The 17,530-nt window shown below is 33.1% G+C and overlaps 1 protein-coding gene across 2 annotated transcripts in view; it reads right to left on the reverse strand.

Moving 5' to 3' along the window:
* The window catches only part of LOC149551288 (Isochorismatase family protein), a 52,567-nt gene extending 40,622 nt beyond the window's left edge, over window positions 1-11,945 (reverse strand). The window contains exons 1-2 of one of the 2 annotated variants that reach the window (XM_089786845.1): window positions 11,622-11,945; window positions 11,398-11,511 (exon numbers count right to left, since the gene is read on the reverse strand). In XM_089786845.1, the coding sequence (XP_089642971.1) occupies window positions 11,398-11,511; window positions 11,622-11,678 (171 nt within the window). In that variant the 5' untranslated portion in view covers window positions 11,679-11,945. The remainder of the gene's footprint in view (window positions 1-11,397; window positions 11,512-11,621) is intronic. The other variant, XM_089786844.1, reaches the window with a different exon arrangement.
* Between the last annotated feature and the right edge of the window lie 5,585 nt (window positions 11,946-17,530).

Genomic DNA, 17,530 nt, shown 5'->3' on the forward strand with positions numbered 1-17,530 from the left:
ATCTTATGACTCCTTGCCTACTTTTCCATATGGCAATACACTCTAGTGTAGCTCTCAAAACAATATTTTTTACATATATGCTACTCTCATTCCCTACTAAATCCCCATTTGTTTTTCCTTATTCTCTTGAGGCAAATTGTAGGAGAGGTTTCTTGGGGTTCAATGGGCCTTTGGCATTTTTTGTTGAGAATTTGGGAATGGCATTTTTTTGAGGATTTGGGAAGGGTACTCAAATGGATTGTTGCTGCATCTTCCCTATGAAGATCCATATTAATTGAAGAGTCCCCTATGGTTGCCCTAGAGCTAGGTCTTTTTCTTTGTGATATTTGAGTTTCTTGCATAGCAACATCCATGCTATCACTAATTCCCTCGTAGTCACTCCCACTGCTACTAGTACATGTAATATAGTGCTGCAAGTTATTAAAAAAAAAAGATATTTCAATGTTTCATTTGAAACGCCCTGTCTATGTGATAAAAAAAATAAAAAATGGCAACAAAGTTTGAAACAAACAAAAGGAAAATGAAATAGATACCTAGAATGAAGAAGATATGAAGGTAAAAATTCCTCATGCAACTCTAGAATGCAATCTTTCCTCGCTGTTGTTCCTGCTCTATGTTTTCCTCTTCCTCTTAAAAACTTTGATAATACTACAAATGAGAAGACTTGCACTTTTAGTGTTTTAATAGTCCAAATAGGATTTAGATTATTTTATTATAAGTTAGAAACAATGTGGGACCTGCGCGATGAAACACAAATTAAAAAAATAAAGTGTTTTTTTTGGCTTAGTCGTCATCCACGTGTCAGCTGGGAAAAAGGGGATGGGAATCAATACTGAGGACAGGCGAGGAAAGGTCATGTTGTCCCAGTACTAATTCAAGTACCCCCATTTCCTCTGGCTTCAAAAATTACGTTTCACGGACAATAACCAATTTGGACAATTTGAGAATGGCATGGGGGATGGTAAAAAAATGTCCTCGTATCCCCATTCCATTCCCGGAATGGGAATGGGTCAAAATTCATTGGGGACACATCCCCATGGAGCACAGATTTAGTATTTTGTTAAGATTCCAATTTGGAAAAAAAAATTGTTTAACATATTAGAAAGAGATCATTACAACGGTATCAAAGTATGATCTTGCCAATTTGCGAAGTTAAAAGTTAACAAATTCCAATGCAACCTAGTGATTAAAAAATAAAATTTTATGAGAGAGCAAAGAAAATTGCATGATCAAGCTGAAAATTTTGAAGAAATAGAAATAGATGAAAAAGGGAAGCAGGCTCTAACTCTCCAATATAACAACATCATATATGATTGGTTGACCACAAATGAAAAATCCTTTGAAATAGTTGTTACAAACAATGCAAAACTTAAATGCTCCAAAATCTTCCCAAAACCTATAGGTGAAGGTAGTGCTACTACTCTTACAAATAACAGAACCGTTGGTGGTTCCACATCTAAGCCTTTTCAAAGTAAATTTTAAAAGAGAAGTAGAATCTAAAAAAGAGGAACAACAAGACTAAAAAGAAAGACAGCTTTGCAGCTTATATTGATGAATACAAAAAGACTAGAAGTAAGACACCTCACTAATTTCTGCAATCTAAAAATGAAAAGTAGACCAACTACTAAGATTAAGTTTACCATTCCCTCTTATGATGGATCAAAAAAATGTGCACCTGTGTCAAAAGTTGAATTCATACTGTTTACTTAACCCAATCTATAAAAAAGATACTATTAAATTTGCAACCATTCTTTTTAAAGGCATGTAGTGGTACCATGAATTGGTTACCTCAAGACATAGTTTGCTTAATTCATTCGATGAATTGAACCAAAGGCATATTGAAAAGTTTGATAGGATGTACCCCAAGATTTATTTCAAAGAGATGGATTACTTGAACTTTGGATAAAGGGTAGAAGTCATGAAAGTTTACGTACAACCAAACAATGGAGTAATTATCATTGATTATAGAATTGCTATGAGAGATTGATTAAAAAGATAGAGGAAGTTACAATTGATGAAAATATTTGGGATTTAAAACATCTGGAATAGCCCAATTGATGTAAAGCTTATCTTAGAAATAAAATGAACGTGGGAGAAAATGTCTTCAGTAACCAACTTCAAAGGGCAGAATTCTTTTGACACAAAAAAAAAAAAGATTATCTTCAACGCAATGCTAAAGAGGTTAATTTAGGAGAAAACTCGTTTTCAAGGCCTTAACAATCATGAGTTAACAAATATCATTCAAGTAGCACTTGGGAAGTGCAAAAGAGCAAAAAATAAGAAATCAAAACCAAATCACTATTGGTTGAATGAGGAATGCAAAATTCCAAGTCAACTTTGGAAAAGTCAGGCAAGAAGAAGAAAAATATTAAGCTGTACAAGCAGATTTTAAGAAAGAAGAAAGTTGAAATCATGAACGCAAGGGAAGACGAGCTAATCTACCTTGGAAAAAGTAAACTCGGGCCATTTTGGGAAGGAACATCAACCAAGAAGAAACAATTTGAGAATAATAATATTGTTAATCAATGGTTTGAATATGCACGACAACTTGATGCGCAAGAATCAGCTATTGACCCACCTTCCCCCAGATCAACACAACGTCAAAGATTTTCACCTTCGAAGAGGTTGAGACTGGTAAGAAATAGGGGGTATGAAAAGAAAAGGACTTTATTGAACACCAAGTGGATTATCTGAAATGGCAGATGAGAACTCTCACACCATTCATTATGAGAATATTCATGAGAATATTCAACGTCTTTCAACAAGGGTTTGAGAGGGATCAGACAATTAGCCTAGCAATACTTCTTTTCAGTGGTGGTGACATCAATAATCATTCCAATTAGAGGACCATAATGATCAACCTATGTTTGCAAAATATTTTGGCAATATGGATGAAAACAGAATCAGCAAGTAGGTGAAATGAAAAGAAAACCAAACGACAGAACAAGACCTAAGTACGCATTGGTTGATCAGGGAATTATTTTGAAAAACACCATTGAAACTTTTTGAGAGAAAGGCGTAAAAGCATTTTGTTATTTTATTGACTTCAAAAAAGCTTTCAGCAGAGTCCCCAGGGATAAGTGATGGTGTAGAATGGAAGAACTTGGCATTCCTATGCATTGTAGGGCAATTGTCCATATTCTCTATGAAGAGGTTATAATCAAAACCAAAACTTTGGCAAAAATACCAGAGAGTTTTAGGAGTGACATTGAGATCAAGCAAGGGTGTCCCTATCCCTTGCTCTTTCCAATTTTTATATTGACAAACTTGAAAAATGCTTAATTTGCATGGCAAAGATGGTGTCTTGTAAAAACCCCTATCGATTATGGCTTTAACAAACATCAACTTCCCTTACTAATCAGAGATTTGGCATTTAGTCAAACACTTAGCAAACAATATTAAGGAACTCCAAATGTTTGTCAATTCACAATTTTCTCAATTCCAAAGTACCACACCCAAAAAATTAATAAGATAGAGGCAATTATTTAGATAACCATGATGAAGGACAAGCCAATCTACTGAATTCTGAATTTATCTCTATCCAAATGCTGATGCAACTGAACAATGTTTTATTTATTTGAAAGCGAAAACGATTGCTTTATTTTATTGCATGAAATACTGGTAGCAAAAAATGCAGCACTTGAAACCTAATTTGTAAGGGCAATGTAATTGATCTTTCAAACTGAATGGCAATGTTCTCCACTCCAGATTCTCGATCTGATCTTCAAATTTGCAGAATACAATTTCGAAAGAAATATTCAGTCACCTCTTTGCTCCACGTTAATGCCAACTATGCAATATTCTTTCCTTAAAGTCAAATCGCAGGTGGTAGCAACTGGATGCTGATCTGAATAGGGGGATGGCACATCCAATAAGTAGATCACAGGTACAAAATGATGGTCACCTGTCTTGCAAATTCACCCACAACTGATAAAGAAAATCCCTTACGGCTTGTTATTAATTGCAGACTCAATATAAAATGCCACCCAGCCCTGTAGTAATTGACAAATGCAAACAAGAATACCCAACGCCACTAGTGGGAAGCAACAGCATATTTCCCGATCAATTTCGAACATCAATTTGCAGTCTCACAGTATGTAAAGATACTCTTCGACTTCCTCTACAAATCAATCAGTGTCTCAAAATAACCAATCACCAAGGCACAGTAGAACAATAAGAGATTCTGCAATTAGTTATACCTCAGCAACCAGTTGCAACAATACTCAAAGCAATTCTCGGAAGTTTCACAGAAACTTCTCACAGCAAATCCAATACAAAATCCAGCAAATAATCTTCCTTCAAATCACACCATAGAACGAATCTCTCCCTAGATACAGTGAGCACAATAAGGAGAATTGGTAAAGTACTTAGAACTTGATCCACGATACCTCAGCTGTGGAATCAATACACAACTCAGAACCAAATCCTTATACTTCAGCAAGGGCACACTATTTAGAAAACTCAGAAAAAAGCCACAAAGGCAACAAAAGCAAATATATATTCAAGCATGTTTTTCCCAATGAAATGAACTCTCATTTATAATCTTTCATTGGCCAAAGTTTCCTAAAAAACTCCACTTCACAAATTGTGGAAGTTTCCCCAAAGAACTCAACACTTGAAACTTTCCAACATACTTTTTAGAAATATTTGTTAATGTTATTATTATAATAATATAAATATCATTATAATAATGCAACTTGATAATTATTGAATATATAGGAGCTCATGCAATTATTGACCTTATTTACTGTAGGTGACGACCAACTGCCAAAGCCACCCACCGCACTGCCAAAAAAAGCAACTGCCAAAAATAGACTTACTAAAAATAGTAAATCCACAACTGGGACCCCCAAAACACCTTATCAACTCACGAGGGTCGCTACGATGAGCTAACTTCATCAATTGCATGGCCTTGACAAAAAAGAGGTCATTACATGTTTATTTGGAAGAGTTTGTGAAAAGCTTGTTTTATGTGCATATGACCTTATTTTGATTGTTCAATCATCACATAGGTTGCAAGAGTACTTACATTCCCTTTAAAAAAAATCTAGAGCAATACAAATGCACGCCTATACCAACAAGATCAAAATCATTACTTTCTCCAATAGAAGAAAGCAAAAGCACCATAAAGTTTACTTTAGAGATAATACTCTAGAAGAAGTAATTGGGTACAAATACCAAAGAATTAACTTCAACAAGCAAATTAGTTGGGAGGACTGTAGAAAGAAGAGAACTTTGGGACGATGTAAAGCATTATATACTCTTCAAAATAGATGGAATGGGGTTGAGTTGTGATATTTGAAAACTAATATAACTTTCTTTAGCCTAGTACTTCTGGTGGTGCAATTGTGTCCTAGTAACAACTTGGAAACGATATGAAAACAACTCAAGAAAATTCAAGAGTGCTTGATCACAAGCGTGTTCAAAATAAAAATGTTTGGATCCTTGTGAAATTATGCTGAGTGAAACAGGGACAGCTCTTATTGAAGTAATTGCTATGAAGTGTCTCATTAGATATATAAAAAGAATTGAACAAATCGAAGTAGGTAGATGGCCTAAAGTTGTTCTCAATAAAATCACGAGCAAAAGAAAGAAGACATGGACGAAACAAAACAACAAATGAAATATCTCCTTGAATGCATGCCCTGCAAATAGAAAAGAGATGAAGACTTTTGTTATGGATAAGTTCTGCAAGCATATATTGGGTAAAACACAAGGAGAAAAAATAAATATAAACTTGAGGAGTTTAACCGTACATGTGATCATCAACAAAAAGCATATACAAGGGCTAGTATTCCATGGAGAGCCAAGTTCTTATTACTTAATTAAGAACTAAATCTGGTCAACACCAATGTGAGATTAGACAAATGAAAAAAACTAAAGAAGCATAGAAAGAAAGGGTGTATATCTTTTGCACTATTCGGGTACAAAAAAAAAACAAAAACTCTTTATTATGGAGTGTGATGCCTTCAGGGACACCAGGGGAAAACATACCAATATCTTGAGAGTTGTTTCTTGGTATAGTTGATTCAACAAGTGAACCGTTCAAAAGTTTGAGGAGCTCATCATCGCCTTGAATAGGAAAATGCTTGAGATGTAAAAAACAAAAATGTCAAGGCTGGTTGTTCCATAGATTATTCTTAGCGTCATGGACATTGATAATTATTCATTCATTTCTATAAAGATCATATTATTTATTAGAGTTGTACAAGACAATAAAGGATGTCATGAATTTGTTAAGGAGGAACAAGGCCATGAAATATAAAGGTTGGAGATCACACCACAACTCTATTCCATCAAGTGCCATACCATGATACCTTAGACGAGGCTTCAAATTGCTACATATTCTCGATTTTGTAAATTGTAAAGCCAAACTCAAGACTTAGCTTCTATCATTGGACTGGTAAGAAATCTATAAAATTATTTGTAATTTATTGTTATTTGAAATTTTAAATATTATGAATGTAAAAAGGTTTCTACAGTGTGGAAGATTATTTCATCATCATATTTTGTGAAATTCAATCGATTATGATTGAAATTTCAAGTCAGATTATAAAAATTTATAAATCCAATAATATGAGTTGTTTTTTTACAATTTAGTTAAGATCCCAGTTTGAAAAAAAATGGAATTTGTTAAAATGTTTGAAAGGGGTTGTACAAGAGAACAACACTTGAGCAATAGACTTTCATTTCGTAGCATTAAGAGGTTAAAGCAGTGAGCAAGGAATCGCTTCAAGCTAATGATATGGTTCCAAAAGGCCTTCTCCCCACTAATGAGGGTTTTGTTTTACTCACTTCTAATGGGATACCCTAAAGTTCACTTCTCATGTTGGCCAAGCCAATACCACACTTCATTTGACTTCCTCCAAGTCCCTAAACCTTAACAAGCAAGGTAGTCTGGGACTTTCAACATTTTAACTTACTAAAATTTCTTCTCATCTTTCAAGAAAAGTGATTTAGAGCCCACAAGGAAGGTAGGGTTCCCACCCACAAACCACAATATTGCTCCTACCAAGGCAATCTTGTTTCCCAAAACAACTATCCTTCAAGGAACCCTAATCAACTCATCACAACTCCTTCTGACCAATTTGCACAACTACAACAACCCTCTAATACAACTTCTCACATCAATTGTCCCCTTAAGACACCATCATCACCAAATCATTTATTTGACTCACAAGGCTATGACACATCTTTATTGTAGAAGATGGACTAGACATGTGCAAGCATCATCCCTGGACTCTAGAGATCGAATACAACAAAAGCATCCACCCTTCTGTTTTCACCACACCTTTGAGGGGTACTTGCCCTATAGAGACCTAGTTTGCTACTAGCCCTACTTGAGGAGTTTTTCACTAACAACTCCTAAACTTTCCAAACAAGTATATAAATAAATTGCAGTTTCAAGTACCCTTAGCCCCCTCACAACATATCCCAAATTGGGTTTTCGGTCTCCGCATTAAGGATCTCAAATGTTGCCTGCTACCACACAACTAATTGGTGAGTTAGGTCAATTTTACAAAGCAACTTCTAGAAAAAGGATTGATCTCCTGAAACCAATGCTTGTGTTGAGTGTGCACACATTCCAAAGCATCAAATCTGCTATTAGATTGTGCTTAGTCCACCAAATGGCACTTTTGCAACCAAGTTTCCTTCTTACCAGTGACCAGTTGTACTAAGATGCTTGATTTAACAATTCTCTTTTCTCCCATCTACCTCCATCACCTAGTCTAAAACCAAATGCACATTAAAGTACATTCAAGGCCCTAACTTTCCGAATTTTCCTATGGTGGAAAGTCAAGATATCAACATTATTTTTATAAAAAACCCATAGACGAGGGTTTAAGGACTGTCTACACAAAAACAGCAATATCTACCTCAAAACTAAATCGATCAACCTCAAACCACTTGCACCTGAAAGCTAACTCAATGCTCTAAACATCCATGTGCAGCAAATCAATCATTGAAACAGTACAAGATTGTGTAATGCAATAAACAGTGAAATTGCTAGGAAATGAAAGTAGTTTTTAATTGCTCCAAAACCAAAATCTTCAACAACACTTCATAACTTGACCTCTTAAACATAAATAAGCATATTTCGACTTCCTCAACCAACACTAACCAAATTTTGAACCATTTTGGTTGTTGGGAGGTAATTTGTGTAAAAATTGCTAATAATTTATCAAGCAACTTTTTGAGCAATTTTTGCAATTTTGACAACTTTGTACCTACCTACTTCATATCAACCAAATTACATTGCAAAAAGGTCATACATGACACTTAACATCCACAAAGTCCAAATTTATCATTTCCCTATGCTCCTAATGGTAATGGTCTTTGACCAAAGTTGACCAAATTGGCCTAAACAAGACTAAGTGGCTTGTTTGCCTTACCAAATGGATTCAAATCCTTACAAATTGGCATGTAATGATCCTTAGAACCTTATTAAAATATAAACAACTTAAAACAAAAAATGAATCTTCATGAATCCCATGTGGTGCTCATGAGGTGCTCAAGTGAACCCTTTGATTCTCCTTTTTTACGGGGATAAGAACTACCCATAGGAATGATATAGAATTCTTTAAAAATTATGGGGTGTTCACGACAATGCAATAGTGTAAATTTGACCACATCAAAGGAATACTAGATTCCCTTGAGAGCCAAATTCAAAACATACATTCAAATATCTCCAAACTAGATAAACTAGAGGAAATATCATATTATAGATAAAGAAGAAATATTTTAGTTGAAGAAGTGGGAGGACTAGACAACAAAGAGTCCTCAATCTAAACCTAGCCACCTTGGCCAGAAACATCAGTGCAGTCCACTGATGTCTGCCACAAAGATCTATAGTAGTCTTGTACAAATCAAACAAAAAACACCCAGAATATGATGACAGCCCAAGTTTGTACTTCAAATTAACCAACAAAATGTAGAAGTTAGAAATACGATGAAATATATATTAAATAACAAAAATGAATGGAAATGAAATAAATTAAATATAAGCAAACTCTCATGCGCTTGAATGCTTCCAATGAACTTACACATGTAAGAGAGGGAAAATTGTTTGGAATTGTTCAAAGACTATCCTTACTCAAGTCCCTGTTTTGGTGTTTCCACCTCCACAGTAGCTAGGCACATAGATTAAAATATAAATGATAAATGATAATGTAATACAAACAAACCCTACTTAGCAGAGGAAAACTCCAATTACACAAGACAAGCAATAGAAACAAACCTCAATTAAGGCAGGAAAGCCCCTATTGCACAAGATAAATGATGGATAAGGGGTGCCATGAATCCCAAGATGATCACAGACCCAAGAAAGAGGAAAGGTATTGCCAAATAGGCTTGAGAAAGCCAAAAGAGCTATGTTGTTACATGAGATTGTTGTACGGAATGAGAGAGCAAGAGAGTTGTAAAAGCAAAATGCAAGATCACATTTGAGATTGTGGAGAGAGACCTTCCAGAGAGAGAAAGAGACAGCCTATCCCTTGAATGAAGCAAAGAGGTAAATTTAAAGGCAAGAAGAGGGAAAAGGAGGCTTCCAGGTGGTTTTAGAAGACTCACTAAGAAAAGCAAGTGCTAGGTGGAAAGCATGCACGGGACTGATATTTGAATGTTGAGATGTAGGCGGTGTCTGCATGGTGCATTAGTGTTCAAACAAATCAAACTCAAACACGATAGCTAGCAAGGACAATGCACGGTTAATGAGAAGTTGACATTGAAAGATAGTTTTTGACAAGGAGTTTGAGCATCTTAGGAGGGAAAAGGATGATGCAAGGCTGAACTAGACCTACACATGCTAGAGGAATTGACACTAAAGCAATTACAAAAGTGTGGCCTAAATTGCAAATGGGGGTATGCCATTTTCAACTCTATAGTGACATTATTAAATATTCTTTTAATGTGTGGAGTCAAGGTCTTAACACCCCATTTTAAAAATTATGCTTGCAACCAATCAATGTCTTGAGCTTTGCCACTTGACTAATCCTTTCTGCTTTGTTTGATATCCTCCAGTGATAAGTAGCTAAAATGTAGTACCAGTTATGGGAGGGCCACTTTTCTCTTGTATTCATTCATAATAGAGCTTCTTGTTAGAGTAATAAGATATTGCTTTATTAATTAAATCATTTTGATTTAATTATTAAGTCACTTATTATTTCTAAATTACTTAAGCTAAACTTTAGGCATATAATAATTAATTCTTTTATTAATTATTATCATGCAACCTAGGTTTTACTCTGTTAGGGTTTTGATCTCCTTTTATATGGACTGATCTCTTTGTAATTTTATTCATTCACTTTTGATAATAGCAATCTCTCTTTTTGCTCATCAAAAATGTCTCATCTATGGATCTGGGAGTTCCAACCTCCATAGCTTTTGCTTCTCTCTTTCTGTGGCAGGTGTTTGCATGCAGGTGACTCTTGGCAGTTGTGGGATTGATCTTTCATCAACTTCAACACTTCCAACCAGTAAGTGTCCATGATATTGTTTTCTATTTGTTAGTTCCCACCAAAAACCTTTATGCTTTGTTTCCCCAAAGAAATTAATTTCTTTCTCCTTGAAATTACATAACTTTCCTTTTAATATTTTATCAGCTTTTTATACTTTTCATGTTATTAAACTTTGTCTCTCTCTTCACGGGATGCACTTTGCATTCTTTGACATACCAAGGGTGATTCAAGGAAGCGTTTAAGACTCCCTTCATAAGTCAGGATCTCCTATACACCTTTAAAGAATTGTGGATTAAAGGTATTATCATACTGCTGCAAATATAATCCCCTGTTTTCTTTACCTTCTATACTGTTTCTTGCTAATAAAAAATATTGTTGGAGTGCACCAGAAAAGAGCTTCCGATTTTCTTAGATTCATAAAACTCCTACAATGAGAATGGACTCTCTTGTGCAATTTTTGGTTCGTCACTCTAATGTATACCATTTGTAATCTTGTCAAATTTAAAAAGGAGATACATGTGATCAGATTTCAACTGCACAGGACAGACCCCAATATTGAACTCTAACAATCTAGACATGGAGCTCTACGAACACATCACGCAGTCCATCACACTTTTGACAATTATACGTCGTACCCGGAGATGACCAAGCCTTAATATTATTACAAATAACCATACTTTATTACAAATAACCATACCATATATAGCTACATAAGCCTAACAAGTCTACCCCAACGTGTGCACATTTCCAATCTAGTCATTTTCCACACGTGGTCCTCATTTTCATCTAAGTATGAAGGGTTAAAAACAATTATATATTTTTGGCAAACTTTATACCGCTCATGGAAGCATAGGAATATGTGATTAAGCCTATACCCAAGAAAAATAGAATGAGGTATAAATTATAAAATAAGGGTTGAAACAGTGACAAAATGTCTTACCCATACAATGAGAGCCCCTTTCTCCCTGGCAAAAGTAACAGCTTCCTTTATAGCAGGGACGACTGAGGCCCCCATAGGAATGTACATGGGACCTCCTGATAAGATAAAGTCGTTCTACAGAACACATTGTCATTCAAGCCCAATTACAAAGCTTCCAAATATTAAGCCCAGATAAGTTAGAGATTGAAATTTTTAAAACGGATTCTCTGCAAATGAAATCACACCTGCATATCAATGACAAGGAGTGCAGTTTTCTTCCAGTCGACATTGATGTCTGCCATGGCTGCTCTTTGCAGCAGCAATTAAGGCGAGTGTTGTAATCAATTGAGCCAAAAAGCTTTACAAGGCCACTAATTCATTTTTGCCTAAATTTTCTTAAAGTAGGTTAAATGTGAAAATAATGTGAGACCATGTCATAAAATTGACAATATATATTGATAAGTAGGAGATAATTTCCACATAAGTCAAATTGTGATATTGCTATTTGTGTGATTTTGAGTCAAACTCATTGAGTTAAACCCTGATAGCAATATCACAATATATATAATATATTGTTTTAAAATAGTTGCAATATGTATCAACAAAGTTTGGCATTAATCATAACACACTAGTTTTTAAAAAGTTTCAATAAGTTCTTAAAAATACTTGTGTACTTCACTTTCATCAAAACATGAGCTGGATCTCTTTGCATACATAAAAAGGAACTCAATATTAACAAGAGCTCTTGGGAGAGCTTGAGTCCCTGCCTTTGGACTATTGATAATTTATACGTAAAATGAAGTCTAAATCATTTAATTAATTTGTATGTGATCTCTTGAGTAATGGAAGTTTTGGTTGCAAAAATATAGAAAATTCTCTATCAAAATTAAATTAAAATATAATGAACTCGTTATTAAGACATAGATTCTATAGATATATGTGTATTTTTATTCTTTACTTACTATTTGTTATGTTTTCATTAAAATATTTTTATATTAATTTTTAGTTAGAATTGATATTTGATATTAATAAATAATAATATAAATTTAAATAGGTATTTACTGTAAGAAAATTTTTAACTACTTATTTATATTGTATAAGTTATAATATCATATTATTAAAAAAAATAGACAAGAAAAATTTTGTCATTTGCATTCATATGTGAATATTTGCATTACTTAAATAGTTTTATAAGGTGAGTATTATTTATTGTTTAATTTATATTTAATCTTAGATAAATATTAAAACAAAATAAAATAACAAAGTATCAATATCAAACATAAATACTCCTCATTTTTTTTAGAAGACCATTATAGATGCCTCGAACAAATAACAAATAATAAATAAAATAAAAGAGTTGGCAAAGTGATCTGCAGATGGACAATTTTAGGAAATGACAGATAATGTTGGCCTTTTGCCAAGATGCAAATGTATCATTGAAGCCTTCAAATTTGCAGCACAAACGCCACTCCCTGTAACCTCTGTCCATTCTCTTCACTTTCTTCGGTAAAAGTTATTGTTTGTAATGGATGACGGCCCCATATTCTAGAAACTTCCTCATACAATCGTCTCCTAATTTTCAGATTTTTTGCTTGCAAAATTCAGAATAAACCCCAGGAAATTGCCACATAACCAATCAAAAAACTAGAATAAGTATTTAATAATTAATTTTTAAATCAAACTTTATAAAACTTTGAAAAATATCCTGCATTTGTTTGGCATAAATTAATGAGGAGGGCAAATGGAAATATTAGTTCCCTACCTTATATAAGGTAGGAACTAATAAATTAGACTATGTTTGTGAAAAATCAAATTAAACAATAATATGACTAAATCACATTAAAATAGTTTCACAAACTAAATTTTAGTATACTTTTGAGATGAAATGTATTGACAATTAAGAAACTACAATTTCAATTTCAAGGATGCACAATACTCATTAATATCATCATATTACTTTTTCCCAATACACCTAAACATTGCTCCCACTCTTTAAATGTATAGCTAACAATAGTTTTCTTTTTAGACTTCTAAAACTCCAACTTGATCATATTTTATTTAGTTAACATTCTTACATTCATGTTACTCTTACTTTTTCAAAAAATACATTAATTTACATTGTTTTTGTCATAAGCTTAATTGAGATATACATAAAGTTCCTTCTAATTTTAACATTCTTTATAACCTTCACACACTCAGGCAGGTAGAGAGCTTTTCTCCATCTTGATCTTAGGTAGATTAAATTAAAAGAATCCATGTTCCTTCTATATAGACTCTTAACTCACTAACTTATCTCTTAGGGACAGTAAATACCGTCTCCCCTTAATATATGTTTTTATAACAAATAAAATAAAATTTTCCATAAATTTCAATCGAAGCTTACTAGCATAAAGAGTCTATTAAATTACTAAATATGGGAAACATCTTTGAACAATTCTATAAAATCATTCCATTAACGAATTTATTAATATCTATTTTATATAAACTTAATATGAACTAAAAATATTTTTTCTAGCTAACTATAGAACAAGAAATGTCATTCACAATTAAAATAATATCCCTGTCTCATAGAAACATTGCCAACAATTTGATCAATTATGCCCAATTCAATTTTTTTAAAAATTGTCAACTATTTTTTAGACAAAAATTATAATTATGTATACTATAAGTTTTTTTTAATTAAATAAATATATTTCTCTTAATGCGTGTAAGAGGAATGCATGACTGATACTTGTAATATAAACAAAAAAATATTATGTAGGTCCAATATACATTAGTTAGAAAGGCCAAAAAGAGGAAAAATGAAATCGACAAAATCTAGAGCCGCAGACATTTCAACCCAAAGAGATTAGCACAATCTAGATAAAATCATTATCATCACAAACACTAAACCACATCCTTGACCTTGGACTCTTTTCAACTCTTTTAATATATCTCGCAACTTAGATTCAAAAAAATCCTTGGTCAATCAAGACTTGAGCATCTAAATCTACAATAGCCACTAAAGTTTTCTTAAAAACATTAGCCTTTCTGTGATTCAATCACACTACTCGTAATGAATATTTCCCTAAACCTTAAAATTGATCCTCTTACCCGGATAGAACCTCGAAATGCCATTAAAATTAAAAGTAGAAAACATCAATGATAACAAAGGTCGTTAGAAACTCAATGAATCAAGTGTTATCATGCCTTATTGGTTGAAACTCATTATGAAATAGCAACTAAATTTATGAGCAGAAATTGAAGTACTCACCATGGTATTTACTCTTGAAGCAAGACATCCTTTTGACTCTTGGGAACTCACAAAGAGCTCAAATGCAAGATTAAATCATATAGCAATGAGCGCAATAGACCTTGTTGTATTCACATTTTGCAATATATTTACATCGATGCCCTCGACAGAAGTTGGTATAGATTCAATGTCCTACCAGAGACCATGCAAATGATGTAAAGGATTTTGTGTCTGTAGTGTAAATATTTCACTACTACCTTGTTGAACGAATCACCCTATACACTTTCTTGATGTCTTTTCTAAGACTCTGGGTCTTGGCCTTGCTTAGCAACTCCATTCTTTGTTGGCATCTCACGAAGTTGTAGATTGGGTAAGTTTTGTATTTCTTTGTTATGTTCAGAATGGTGAATTCTCCTACGTTGAATCTCTCTTAAGTAGTGGGGACCTCCTTGTCTAGCATGGACACACAACTGCAAGTCCAAGAATCTTTACCACCAACATTAAGAACACAAAGCCTTAAGAGAAGAGGTGATTGATGAATACAAACTACCTAATCCTCTCCTTGTCATTCCAGTTTCCTCATATAATGTCACTTTAAACCCCACTATAATTAAAAATGAATTAAAACAAAGATTGAACTATCGCTAAAAATGGGTAGTTGGGATAATGGGTCTCCAAATCATATTCAATGAATGCATATATGGTGGAAGCGTAAAGTGGAGAACTTATCAATCATGTCACATATGGAAGGAAAATTGGGATGGAAATAGCTCGTAACAAATAGACCCCACCAAAATGATAGAGAACTAATCTATGGACTAGATCATTTCAATCGTCTTGCAAGTCGTGTTATAGACTTTCAACCATTGATCAATAATCCTAAGTTGTTTTTTTTAGTATAGTATGCCTTCGGCATAATAAATTAATTTTAATATTGTAAAAATACATAAATCAAAATAATATTTCTAAAATGAAATCTAATCAATCCAATAGATAAAGTTGTTATTAATGAATGACATAAAGTTGTCATTAATGAAATGAAATGACGTCTTTTTATATGTTGTAAAAAATCTAATTAATTTGTGGTAATTATAAAAAGATAAAGTTGTTTTTAATTCATGACATAAAACTGTCATTAATGACATGACATACATATTGCATTTTTGTTGAGGGAAATTAAATTTTCTCCCTATCAAAATAAGTATAAGCCGAAAATTGTAATTTACAAAATCATGAAAAATAATAAAAAGATATAAACATTTGAAATTGCATTTAAGTCTTTAAATTCTATCATTTAATTGGTCAATTTAATTGGGAAAGTGAGTTGAATCCAGGAAGGAACTAATAAATGCTAGCAATTGCAAATTGGTGTACAATGGGTAGGCAAAGAGTTGTGGGAGGTTAATTGTACATTTGTGTAGTTCACGGAGTTAAGTGGGAGACTATTTAAACTAACTCTTTTATTGGTAGCAAGATATTCCTTATTTAATATGATTGATGGTAGAATAATTTTAACAAATAAAAGTATATGTTCATTTAAGCTAATTTTACAATATAAATTAGATGATCTTAAATTCAAGAGAATAATAAATATATTAAAATATGCTACTTATTTTGATAATATCCTCTTTGTGGAGTGAGATTGCTTCTTTGTGTATCTAGTCTTTTTCGTATTAGAAGTATTTGGATCTTCTTGGCTAGATCTATTTTGCATGGCATTTACATCATTGTATATGTACTTCTCATACATTCTATTTTTTATGGTTCATTGGATCTTGCATTCATTTCAATCAAAAAATGATTTGTTGGATCTACTTTATATGCATTTCTCTTTTTCTCATACTACACAAGTTATTTAAATCATTCTCCAAACATAATTCTATTATCTTTGACATAAAACGTCACCCCCCTTAACTGTTTAATCCAACTTTTTTAATTTGGCCAAGTCAACAAACCAATAGAAATTGAGTATTAAATTTGTTGGAGCCCAATACAATAGTTAACATTTAATATTTAATTTTAATTATTTAAAAATATGCTTTTAATGATTTTTTATTGGCTTGAATAATGAGAAAAAAGAAATTGCTTCCAGAAAAATATAAAATTATAAACATCAAAACAAGAACAATACATTTGCGCCCATGTTATTCTAGAAGTTTCTGCCCTTTTACAGGTCATCAGATGAGAATTCTCGAAGTTTCTACCCTGCAACAGGGCTATGAGAATTCTAGAACTTTCTACCTTACCACAAGTCTGCATTTTAAAAAATCATTTTTTATCTGTGAGGCTATGATCATATTCCTTGATAAATTAAATTTAAGGTACTAGAAAACAATTTTAGCTCTCAGGATCTAAAGAATTATGCCATTATTTCCTTTTACTATATTGTTCTCTCTAAATATTTTAATGGGTTATGTCAAAGTTGGATTGTTTTTGGAACCACCCAAATTATAGTGCAGGCATTGATGCCATTAAAGTATTGATGTTCGTTTACACATAAAACTAGTTAATACTAGTCCATACGATAGTTCAATAGTATTGCATATTTTTCCTAGTGTCACATTTGTGTACACTCCTAAAATATGGAAATGTTTGGAACTATGTACCTGATCATAGACAATCTTTGAGAAATTGTATGCATCTTTCTCAAATTGTTGAGTAATTGTGAGGCTCTAGTAGGTAGTATTGAAAGTCCCCAATAGTAATTAAAGGCCTCTTGGTTGCATTATCACACCCTAGCTGAAGCGGAGGGTCATTGTAGCCATTATCGTATGTTCCAAATGGAAAATCCAATGTGTAATTTCTACAATTGAATACTTCATAAGCCCCATTATAGTGAAACGTCAAGCATGATAGTGAAACGTCAAGCATGATAGTGAAACTATGAAAAAGAAGAAGAAGTGGTGGAGTTGGAGAAGAGTG

Source organism: Cupressus sempervirens, chromosome 6, assembly GCF_028749045.1.
Source record: "Cupressus sempervirens isolate cs-2001-9-10 chromosome 6, ASM2874904v1, whole genome shotgun sequence".
Lineage (NCBI taxonomy): Eukaryota > Viridiplantae > Streptophyta > Pinopsida > Cupressales > Cupressaceae > Cupressus > Cupressus sempervirens.